This window comes from Acinonyx jubatus, chromosome B1, assembly GCF_027475565.1.
Source record: "Acinonyx jubatus isolate Ajub_Pintada_27869175 chromosome B1, VMU_Ajub_asm_v1.0, whole genome shotgun sequence".
NCBI lineage: Eukaryota > Metazoa > Chordata > Mammalia > Carnivora > Felidae > Acinonyx > Acinonyx jubatus.
The window spans coordinates 38949088-38961640 of NC_069382.1; the positions used below are offsets into that span (position 1 = coordinate 38949088).

The window sequence follows — 12553 nt, forward strand, 5'->3', positions numbered from 1 at the left end:
TACTTTGATTCCTTCACCAGCTCCCAAAAGAAAAATTCTCTGAAGTTCAAAGTAGAGCCAGAGAGGTTCTGAACAAGGGAGCACCAGAAGGAGCAGAGATTAAATATAGATTCATGCCTATAGTTAATATCATTTAATTCCAAAATGCTGATAGCCAAATACCTGTATCAGGAAGGAAACAGAGGATTCCTTTATGGGGAAATTGGTCCCAAATGAAATGAAATATATGCAGACAAACGGGTAGGTTCCTATCTAATAACCCTACAGTGAATAAAGAAAATCCTAGAAGCACACAAGCAGGATGAGTAAGGCACTAGCGTTACAGGTGAGCAGGGCAAGGAGCACAGTACCTGGTGGCTCATGGTAAGAGCTATGAATTTTATTCTCAATAGGAAACCATGAAAAACTTTTGAGAAGAATGACATAATCAAATTTTCATTTTTAAAAATCATTTTGGTTTTAGAGTGAAGAATAAGAACAGACTGTAGAGGGGCAAGAGTGAAATCAGGGTTACCAGTCAGACTACTCTAGAAATATAAGCAAGAGCTAATGATGGCATGGTATAAAGTAGTGGCAGTAAAGAAGGAAAAAAGCTTTATTTTGGAGATTTAGGTCTTATGACAATATTATAAAAAAGGAAGGACTATAGGATGATTTATAGGTTTTGGACCACTTACTAAGTTGTGAAGATAAATGATACAAGTATAGACGTAGGTATAAATGAAGGTAAGCTCATGGGGTAAAAACAGTTAAGAAAATAACATAGGCGTCTATGCTTTGTTGTGTTCATTTGATTATCTGTGATCATGAAATTTAAAGTAAAACTAGTTCCACTGCCTGATTTTTAATACCTTGACTGTTCTGATGCAGACTCAGAGGATAAACTGAGTTAATCTAGGGATGGAGGTTTGCCATGGAATAAAACTAATGTAAGCAAGGGAGTTGGCTATAATGCCTGGATTCTAAACTACCTTCATAAGAGGAGAAGAGGAGAGAGTTCATATATGGCAGAAAGTAAAGTATAACATTAATAATCATCTACACACTATCCACGTTACAGTGAAAAAGAGCCTCTATTTAGTAACCACCTAACAGATAGTTGTTTGAACCAACATCTAAAACAATGGAAGATAAGCTGCTTTTTAATTTTGAGGTAAATTTTCCTTTACTTGAAACCACTGTAAAATATTGTAAAATTAAATTTCCTATAGTAATACTTCTAAGCAGAGTGAGAAAAAAGTTCCTACCTCATGATTGTAATCCAGGATTCCTTTTAAAATTTTCTTTAAATTGCTTATCTGTTTAGAGAGAGATAGAACAACTGGGTAAAAGTCAAGCATAGATCAAAATATAATTTAACATAAAAAATTTCTGAACCAACTAATCATTCTAGTTAATCATAAATATAAAAAATAAAACTCAACAGCATATGTGAATTCCATAATCACCAAAAAAGGACTATCAGTGGCTTAATTTATGTGATCTCAAGAGATTATAATAAAAAAATTAAGTTTCCAATCATGTTAAATTTTCAATGTTATGATCACACTGACAGAAACTGGAGGGTAATTGAACAACACTTAACAGTAAGATTAAAAGTATCAGATTTTCTGCAAGTAAAGAAAAAAATGTGCCATCCTTACTGAAAACATCCTCTAGTACTGTCTTCCCTAGAAAAATGGAGTTGCATCTCACATAGAGGTTAAATTCTAAAATTAGAGCATTAAGCGAAAATTACAGTCAAAATCAGGGTTGGAAATGTCTCCAAATTTTCTTCACTGTCAGAAAAGACTGCTGATTGTTCAGTTGAGCACCAAAGTAAATACTGAGGAGCCATATGGTTAAAAATACACTATGTTGAAATGCTAGTACAACACTCGGCACTGCAAGATACTTGTGGTACAAGAAGCATCCTCTAGAAGCAAGAGAGGGTGAGGGACCAACATGTTACCTATCACTCAGCCACTCTAAAGTAAGGGTTCACTGGCTTATATGTTATCTGAGGGAAATGACAGGCACGATCACCTGCACTATTTTAAGCTGTTATTTTTTCCTTTTTTTTTTGACCCATCTCATTCGGTTGATACTGTGTTAAGTTAAATGTGTATACGACAGGATTCTGTTGACCCTAACTGTCCCTACCCAACATTAGTAGCTGAAGATGTCCTAGGACAGAAGTACACAGTAGGACAGAAGTCACAGTAGAACCTGTGACTATCAAGTAACAGACACTCAATCATGGCAGTGCAATCCAGTGCAATCAGACGTATTTATTTCTAAGGGAGAATATAAACTGAAAACTTATTTAAAAAAACTCATAAAGAAAACAAATATGTTCATATTTCTAGAAAGATTTGGGGACATGGCAAATATACAATATACTTTATTTCCTTTATTTTAGAATGTTTGGGGTTTTTTTTTCATATTTTAACATTTAAAATTAACACGTCTTAAAAATCAATGTGTTCATTTAAAATGATAGTTGAGGGACGCCTGGGTGACTCAATTGGTTAAGTGTCCAACTTTTGATTTCGGCTCAGGTCTCTCAGGTCATGATTTCACTGGTTCATGAGATCGAGTCCCACGTCGGGCTCTGCACTGAGTGTGGGGCCTGCTGGAATTCCCTCTCTCTCTCTCTCTCTCTCTCTCTCTCTGCTGCTCCCCTACTTGTTCTCTCTCTTTCAAAATAAATAAGCATTAAAAAAAATAATAATAAAATGGTAGTTGATTTCCTATTAATCCCAGTTCTGAATATTAAGAATATGATAAAGTTTTTCCCCTTCTCTATATTACTGTCTCTGCCACACTAATGATACTAAAGATGAAGACAGGATGTATGCTTATGTGTGTGTTCTGTGCATGCAAGTTGGGTAAAGAACTCCCTCTTTGGTCAAGATAGCAAGCAAATACAAAATGATTCGTAGCATTATTTTAAACATCCACAATTGTTTTATACATGTTATACCGTATGAAAGTAATCATTTAATTGCCTCTTCTTGAAAGATTATTTAGAAATTAAAACAGTGGCTTAAACAGTGTTCATTCACTCTAGCTTAGTTTAAAAAAGGGAATTAAATGTTGGCAGACTCAATATTTAAGCAATCAGTGAATATTGTTCATCAAATATGTGTTTTATGAAAGAAATAAAAAGGGGACGCCTGGGTGGCTCAGTCGGTTAAGCGTCCAACTTCAGCTCAGATCATGATCTTGCGGTTCTTGAGTTCGAGCCCCACATCGGGCTCTGTGCTGACAGCTCAGAAGCCTGCTTAGGATTCTGTGTCTCCTCTCTCTGCCCCTCCCCCATTCACGCCCTGTCTCACTCTCTCAAAAATGAATGTTTAAAAAAAAAAAAAAAAGAACTAAAATGACAAACTAAGCTTAACATATCTTAAGTCCAGGGACTTCACATGCTTACTCATTTGCATTTCTGAGTCTCTACCTGTCTATATCAAAGAGAAATGGGCAGCATCGTGGAGACTTGCAGAGATAAAACAGCTCTGTGTCTTCATTGTGATTATGGGAAACCACGTATCGATAGAGCTACACAGAACTGTACACAAAAACACGAAAAAAACATAGATAAATCTGGTGAAAGCTGAATGAACTGGATTGCATCAATGTCAGTTCCTTAGTTTTGATATCGTATTATAGTTATGCAAGATGTAACCACTGGGGAAACTGGGTGAAAGGTACACAGAACTTCTCCACACATTTTGTTTTGCATCTCCTGTGACTCTAGAATTATTTCAAAATATAAAGTTAAAAAAATAATTTAGTGGGTTGCAACTAATGTTTTTTAAAATCAAAACATCAGTGCACAGATTAAGGGAACTATATCTGCACATACATTTAGTTGACAGTAGGCTGCAATGTAAACTGTATTTCTTACTGTGGGTTCTAGTCAAAGAAGCTTGAGAAATAATGGAACTTAAGGCTACTAGGATAAAAATGAAAATATTTCATTCTGTGAGTGCTCTGGACTCAGTCAACTATAATCAGTATTTTCTCATTATTAGTAACAACACCAACAACTAACATTACATGTGCACTATCCTAAGTACGTTATATATACCAACTCATTTATTTCTGTGAGGTAGATCCTTTTACTATCCTCATTTTACAAATGGGGAATCTGAGGTACAGAACAGTTAGGAGGACTTCCCCAGACAGTAAATGTAAAGTTATGATATGAATACAGGCACTATGGCTCTAGAGTCCATGCCATTAGTCACGGTGCTTTACTAACTCACACTATGTATCTTTGTGAGCAACCTCAGGTTACCTCCAATCTTTAATTCTGGATTATTTCACTACAGGCTGTCTAGGTTTCTAAAGCTCACTGAACACATCAGATAAAATTCCAACAAATATTACACGCATACTACTAAAAGACTATTTAACAGATGGAAAAATAAAAAGAAAATACCTTTAGCCTCCAATTATCTCCTACTTCGGTTTTGATTCTGTTCAGCCAATTTTCATCAAAATATGCAGGATCTCTGCAAATCAGAAAAAGCTAGCATATTAAGATCATGCAGCTATCAAGCTTAAAAAAAAAATGAAATCTATCCCTTAACTGCAACATAAAAATCTATTTACCACATACCAAGCAATTAAAGAACTCAGTCTGGAGATTGGATGCAATTTTCGCAGATTTCTCTAAAATCAACGTATTACCAGAGCATCATAAAATATGCATGTATATATACATATATGTATACACACACATATATATACATACATACACACACACATATTTATATATACATCATATATAATGTATATTATGTATATATACATACATTTCCCCCCAAAAAACAAACTAGAAAAATGGGCGCCTGGGTGGCTCAGGCAGTTAAGAATCCAACTTCAGCTCAGGTCATGATCTCACATTCATGGGTTTGAGCCCCATGTCGGGCTGTGTTGACAGCAGGGAGCCTGCTTCAAATTCTGTCTTCTTCTCTCTCTGCCCCTCCCCCACTCACGCTCACACTCTCTCTCCGTTGGTAAACATTAAATTGGGATGCCTGGGTGGCTCATTCAGTGAAGCATCTGACTTTGGCTCAGGTCATGATCTCATGGTCCATGAGTTTGAGCCCCGCATTGGGGTCTGTGCTGACAGCTCGGAGCCTGGAGCCTGCTTCAGATTCTGTGTCTCCCTCTCTCTCTGCCTCTCCTCCACTCACTCTCTGTCTCTCAAAAAATGCATAAACGTTAAAAGAAATTAAAGGTAAACATTAAAAAAATAAAAATAAAACTTGTAACATACAGTTGATATATTTATTTTATTTTTTTAACTAAAAAAATAAATTACTTATTTTGAGGGAGGCAGAGACAGAGAATCCCAAGCCACCTCCACACTCAAAGCGTGGAACTTGATCCCAACAAACCGTGAGATTATGACCTGAGCCGAAATCAAGAGTCACTCAACCGAGTCACCCAGGTGCCCCTACGGGGGGGAAAAAAAATTTTTAATGTTTATTTTTGACAGAGAGAGAGAGAGAGAGAGAGAGAGAGACAAAGAGAGAAAGAGAGACAGAGAGAGCGCGCGCGCGCGGGCGCATGAGTGGGGGAGGGGCAGAGAGGGAGGGAGACACAGAATCTAAAGCACGCTCCAGGCTCTGAGCTGTCAGCACAGAGCTTGACGCGGGGCTCAAACCCACGAACTGTGAGATCATGACCTGAGCCAAAGTTGGGCGCTCAACCAACTGAGCCACCCAGGTGCCCCTACAGTTGATACATTTAAAAAAAAAAAAATTATAGAGGAATATGCTACCTTGGAATTAACATAATGTTTAGATACAATAATATCTAAAAAGTCAAAATCAATGACACAATTTTAAACAGACAAAAGAAATATATCAAGAAAAAAGTTAACATTAGCCTTTCAGTTAATATTTCAATGACCTCCATCACTTAATATTTTGAAGGTCACCAATAAATAATAAATGCTATTAAAATTTCAATTCCTTTAAACAGTATAGATTGAGAACCACTTTCTCAATGTAATACTAAGCATTAGACATGTTGGACATATGTGGACATGTGTCACGTGGACATATTTAAAACACCTGTGAATATACCTATACTTATTTTCCTTAGGAAAATCTCTCAAACTATGATAAATAGTAGAAAAAAAATTTTTTTTACCCTAGCATGATCCTCATTTTAAGGTTTTTGAAACCAATGCTCTATGACATTATTTGCTCAAGACCAGAGACTGGATACCTGTTTATCCTGCTTTAGCAAATGCTAAGTCCAAAGATCTTTCCATAACACCACAACTGTCTCCATTTACCCAAAAAACATAATTGCAATGAAAGAAATATGTTAGAGGGAAAAAAAAAAACTACATTTCAACTTATATTGTCACTCAAGCTGAAAGTACAATCTGTGCTAAATTTTGTTCATATATTTACATGAAGTCACATGTTATTTATAATGTTTAGTGTTACTATTAAGGAAGAAAAATAAATTTATTTAGGTATAAAATTTATGAAAAAACAGTTACAACTAAGTTACCTCTGTATAAATCTATTATTTTTTTATTTTCAAATTTTTATTTATTTTTTATAATTATTTTATGATTGTTTTAAAGCTTGTATCAAAGTGAACATTAACTTTGTACCTACTTTTAAAAACAGCTTGAGTTAGAATTCACATACCATACAACTCATCCATTTAAAGTATACAATGCAATGGGTTTTAGTACATTCACAGAATTGTACAACCTAACCACAATCTTATGTCAGGACGTTTCCATCTTCTCAAAAAGAAATCCTTAGCTACCTGTAACTCCCTATTTCCCCCTCTCTCTCTCTCTCCAGTCCCTGGGAATTACTCCTCACCCTTCTGTCTTTTTGGGTTTGCCTATTCTGGACATTTCATATAAATGAAATCATACACTGTGTGGTCTTTTGTGTCTGGCTTCTTTCATTTAGTATGGTTTTAGGATTCATTCATATCGCAGTACGTATCACCACTTCATTCCTTTTTATGGCTCAACAATATCCCATTTATGGATAAAATACATTTTGGTAATCTATGCATCAGCCATTGTACATTTGGGTTGTCTCTACTTTTTAGCTATTATGAATAACGATGCTTTGAATGTACTAGTTCTGTGTGGACATGTTTCATGTGGGTATATGCCTAGGAGTAGAATTGCAGGGTCCCGTAATAATTCGATGTTTAACATTTGAAGCAAGGTCAAACTGTTGCTTCAAACATTTGAAGCAAGGTCAAGCTGCAGCACTTTACATTCTCACCAGCAATGCATGTTGGTTCCAATTTCTCCACAGCCTTGCCAACACTTATTTTCTGTCCTTTTAATTATAGCATCCTAGTGGATGTGAAGTGGTAGGTCACTGTGGTTTTGATTTGCCTTTCCTTAATGACTAATCATGTTGAGCACTGGCCGTTTGTATATTCTCTCTGGGGAAAAATCTATTCAGTCTTTGCCTATTGGGTTGTCTTTGGGGCACCTGGGTGGCTCAGTCGGTTGAGCATCCAATTTTTGCTCACATCAGGTTCACTACCGTCAGCCTGTCAACGCAGAGCCTGCTTCAGACGCTCTGACCCCCTCTCTCAGCCCATCCCTCGCTCGCTCTCTCTCTCTCAATAAATAAATTTTAAAAAATGGGTAAGATAAATAAAATAAAATAAAATAACATTTGGGTTCACTTTTTATTATTGAGTTCTAAGAGCTGCTTTTGGGGTTTTGTTTTTGTTTTTAAGTATTCAAGATAAAAGCCCCTTTTCGGTCATAAAATGTGTAAATAATTTCTCACATTCCGTGAGTTGTCCTTTCACTTTCTAAGAGTCTTTTAGCTCTTATACTTAGGTCTATGACCCATTGTGTATGGTGTAAGGGAGTAGTCTAAATGCATTCTTCAGCATGTGGATAGTCATATACCCCTTTTATTTTTAAGCTTCATCTTCTTTAGAATTCAACAAAAGAATAATAAAAATGAAGAGAAACTAATTTGAGCAAGCTTATACAAAAAAAGGAAACTTACTGGAAGACCACTGAGGTATGTTACGGTACTGAAAAATAACTGGGCCTCACACAGTACTGGAATAAGGATCTGGAAAGCTGTTAGGAATCCAGACAGTACTCTCCTTTCATCTTTTTTTCTGTCCATCTATACCGTTTCTCTCTGCAGACCAACTTTTTTCTGTTTCTCCACATACAATGCTGAAGATAACTGCAGACATGTTCCAAGTCTTCACCACTTCAGTTCAAGCAAATAGTTTAAAGACCAGCCATCATTCAGTCCCAATTCTAAATTCCCAGATCGTTTCAAATAATTCAGCTAGAGTCTCTTTTTCATCCCTAATCCGATTTATATGTAACCAAAAGGATTGAGGGCTGCAAGTAGGACACACACAACTTTAAGGGGAAGAATGACCACATCTGGCAGGATAAGAGTGATTCAGAGAAAGTGATTGTGAAAAATGGGCAGACCACCCCAAAAGTGTCCTTGTCCCTTAAAACCTCTTGTAAAAATAGATAAGGCGGGGCGCCTCGGTGGCTTAGTCAGTTAACCGTCCAACTTCAGCTGAGGTCATGATCTCACAGTTCATGAATTAAAGCCCTGCATGCTCACTGCTATCATTGCGGAGCCCACTTTGGATACTCTGTACCCTCTCTTTCTGCTCCTCCCTTGCTCACGCCCATGTGCACTCTCCCCCCTCAAAAAATTAACATTAAAAAAAAACAGATAATGCAAAGAAAAGCAACAATTGAGTTCTAAAATACCAAAGTATTATAAAAATACAGAAATTAGAAAATATTCAATATTTTTTGATACTTGAATAATCTAAAGAGCATAATCATTGCCAATCAAATGTTAGTCTTCCCAACCAAAAAAAGACTCATAAGGAAGACAATCTGAGTTTGGTGCTATTTGGCTGATGATTAGTCAAAGCCAAAGATGCTGAATTTACTGAGTGGCAATTTAGGGTCACACTGCTTAAAAATACACTTCACCAGCAAGTTCATAAACTTATAGAAAAGAATGCTTTAAAATGTGTAAGAAGGGGTGCTTGGCTGTTTCAGTTAGTAGAGCACATGACTCTTGATATTGGGGTCATGAGTTTGAGCCTTGTGTTGGGGGGTAGTTTACATAAACAATTAACTTTAAAAATGTGTAAGAAAATTATACACTCTAAGAACTCCTGGGATACTTAATTTGCAATTTAGAACAATACTTATTGTAACTAAAAGAATATCTGAATAAAATATTGCAAATCAAACACTATGATACAGTTTGCTTATTCCTTAAAAGATTATGTCTAAGCTAGGAAGGGAAAACACAAAAACCACTGCTAAGGACTAGTAAACATACCAGTCATTGAATCAGGTACTTTACATTTGCAATGACATTGCAAGGAAGGTATTATTATCCCTCTTACCATTGAAGAATATCATACTCAGAAATTAAATAATTTCCACAAGTTCTATCAGATAATTAAGCAGCAAAGTTGACAGAATAATTTTTGTTAAAAATTATATCAGCAGAGGGGCACCTGGGTGGCTCAGTCAGTTGAGCGTCTGTCTCTTGACTTCAGCTCAGGTCGTGATATCATGGTTCATGAGTTCGAGCCCTACATTGGGCTCTGCGCTGCTGACAGTGCAGAGCCTGCTTGGAATTCTCTCTCTGCCCCTCCTCTGCTCTTTCTATAAATAAATAAATAAATAAATAAATAAATCAATAAATCAATAAATAAATCAATAAATCTTAAGTCAGCAGAGTTCAACACAAAACTGGTTCCAGCAAACAACACTAAAGGTCCTGTGTCTAATTATCTCCTTCATGCATGCTCAATAAACTAGATCCCAAAGAGAAAGACAAATATTGTTCATGGCACTCTGTTATTCATTAAGGGTAGGTATTTGTTCCCACTCCTTCCCCATACCTCATTTCTAACACATAGCAAGTTCTCAATAAATATTGTGGACTAAAATATGGGGTGCTTAGGTGGCTCAGTTGGTTGAATGTCCAACTTTGGCTCAGGTCACGATCTCGCAGTTTGTGGGTTTGAACCACACATCAGGCTCTGTGCTGACAGCTCAGAGCCTGGAGCCTGCTTTGGATTCTGTGTCTCCCTCTCTCTGCTCTTCCCCTGCTCGCACTCTTTGTCTCTCTCTCGAAAACAAATAAACATAAAAAAATTTTTTTAAAATATCTGTGGACTAAAATACATTGGGGGGGGGGGGCGCCTGGGTGGCTCACTTGGTTAAGAGTCTGACTCTTGATTTCAGTTCAGGTCATGGTCTCGTGGTTATGGGATTAAGCCCCGTGTTGGGTTTTGCACTGACAGCATGGAGCCTGCTTGGGATTCTCTCTCCCTCACTCTCTCTGTCCCTCACCTGCTCACACATGAATGTCCTCTATCTCTCTCTCAAAATAAATGAATAGACAATTAAAAAAAATAAAATAAATTTGGAAAGTGAACTTTTAAGCTATCCATAAGCCTCCAGTCTACTACTTGCACAGAACATAGCAAAAACCGTAGTCCAGTCTTCTTATATCCAATGTGACTTTTCTGAGTAATAAATATTGACTCAATATGCAGGCATCTAGCCATAACTGTTTCTGTAAGTAGCTTACAATTTCAGCAATGCTTTCTAAATACCCCTTAATTAATGCTCTCAGGTTATGATCAAACAATATAAAGGTACTTTTCCCCAAGATCTTAATAGATCATAGTTCTGCACAGACATGTAAACAACAACGGATAATCTTACTGGAGCATTCTTCATGAGTAAGAAGCTATCTTTAGCTTCTTACTATGTCCTGTCTCTTGCTAAGAAAAACAAAAAAACAAGAACCTATGAAACATACAAAACCATTTCCTTAGATTTTTCCGGTAGCACATCTATTTGACTTTAACTTATGTACCAGTCATAGCTTCTTAAGCTAAAAAATAAAAAAAGAGAGACAGAGAAAAGAAAAAAGCTCATTGACTTTAATACTTAATAAAATTCCAGAAATATATTATCTGCCTGCAGTTAATTACCTTAACAAAAATAAACATATTAAATTTCATTTATACTGCTAAAATTACTTAAGCACCATAATATTCTTATTGAACTCAGCCAAATCGAGACGGGTCCAAAACCAACACTATATTTTGATTCTCTCTCAATATGGCATTTTTATTAGCAAACCTTAGTACTTTTTTAGATATGTTGATTCTTAGGTCTATTTTCCTATGTTTTAATTACCCAAAACAATCACTTTGGTCCCCTGAAGTTAAATGTCTATTCAAGAGTTAGCTATAGTAATTAAATTTCACATCTATGGTAACAATAAAAATATAGGGAATTATGCTTAGCCCCTACTGTATCAAAATAAGCAATAAAGGCGCATAAGGGATAGGCTCTGAGCCAAGGACCAACAACTCAGGGCTCTTTGAAAAGTATCCATTTAAGAGGCTTGCGACCACTGTGCACAGCTTGACCTTCATTTTATCTCTTTTGGTCTCCTATTTTATTTTCCCCTCTTTCTAAAACTCTGAAAACTAGAACTAAAGGCACTCAGAGGCACAACTTACTACTTCTGATTTTACTCTTTCAATCAATATGTGGTTGTGGTATAATAAAAAATATATTTGGTCTTCATCCCTGGTTCTTGGCACTGAGTTCCTAAAACCCTTAAAATGTCCTCAGGAGTGTGTCCTTTGTAATTTATAATGAGCACTTTCTGACCATAACTGAGTTTATGCTAATGAGGTAATTCATCATGGACCCCTAGACAGCTTCAGGATGGAGGCTCGTTCCAAAGGAACAAAACACATAGAGGGTTGGAACTTTCAGCCCCACTTTGACCTCCAGGAAGGGACTGGAGATTGAGTTCATAATTTCAATCATACCTATGGAGTGAAACCCCAAATAAAACCCCTAAATAACTGGGTTCAGGGAGTTTCTAAGTTGGTGAAAGTTTCATCTAAGTTTCATCAGTGTGCTGAGAGGGTAGTATGCCTGGAAAGGGCATGCAAGCTCTGCGCTGCCCCCAGCTCCATACCTTGCCCTATACATCTCTTTCATTTGGCTATTCTTGGATTTTATCCTTCATGATAAGATTGTAATCATAAATATAAAGCTTTCCTGAGTTTTGTGTCATTCTTGAAAATTACTGAAAGGGGTGGCAGTGGAGGGGAGTTCACAGGAACTCCTGAATTTGTAGTTGGCCAGGAAAAAGTGTGGATGCACTGAAAACCCCATGTCCTCCTGGCATCTGAAGTGGGGGCAGTTTTATGGGACTGAGGCCTTAACTTGTGGAGTCTGTGCTAACTCAGAAGTTAGCATCAGAACTGAAATGCAGGACATCCAGCTGTTATCAGGGAAATTGTTGATGGAAAATGACAGAGTAGTGGTAAACTCTTCTTGGATACAAAAGATAAAAGCTGCTTTAATTTCAAAGCCAAAATTTGTAAGCCCATATTCATTCATTCAATAAATATTTCCAAAATACTTACTATGGAGCAGGATAAGAGGATTAGACTGTAAGGGCGCTGATGATATTAAACAGGTAGTCAAGGCAGG

At 36.7% G+C, this 12553-nt stretch overlaps 1 protein-coding gene across 6 annotated transcripts in view; it reads right to left on the minus strand.

Moving 5' to 3' along the window:
- The window catches only part of HOOK3 (hook microtubule tethering protein 3), a 114636-nt gene that overhangs the window by 82138 nt on the left and 19945 nt on the right, over positions 1 to 12553 (minus strand). For all 6 annotated transcript variants that reach the window (XM_053216499.1, XM_027071592.2, XM_053216500.1 and 3 more), the window contains 2 exons: positions 4427 to 4499; positions 1248 to 1298 (listed from right to left, as the gene is read on the minus strand). In XM_053216499.1, the coding sequence (XP_053072474.1) occupies positions 1248 to 1298; positions 4427 to 4499 (124 nt within the window). The remainder of the gene's footprint in view (positions 1 to 1247; positions 1299 to 4426; positions 4500 to 12553) is intronic.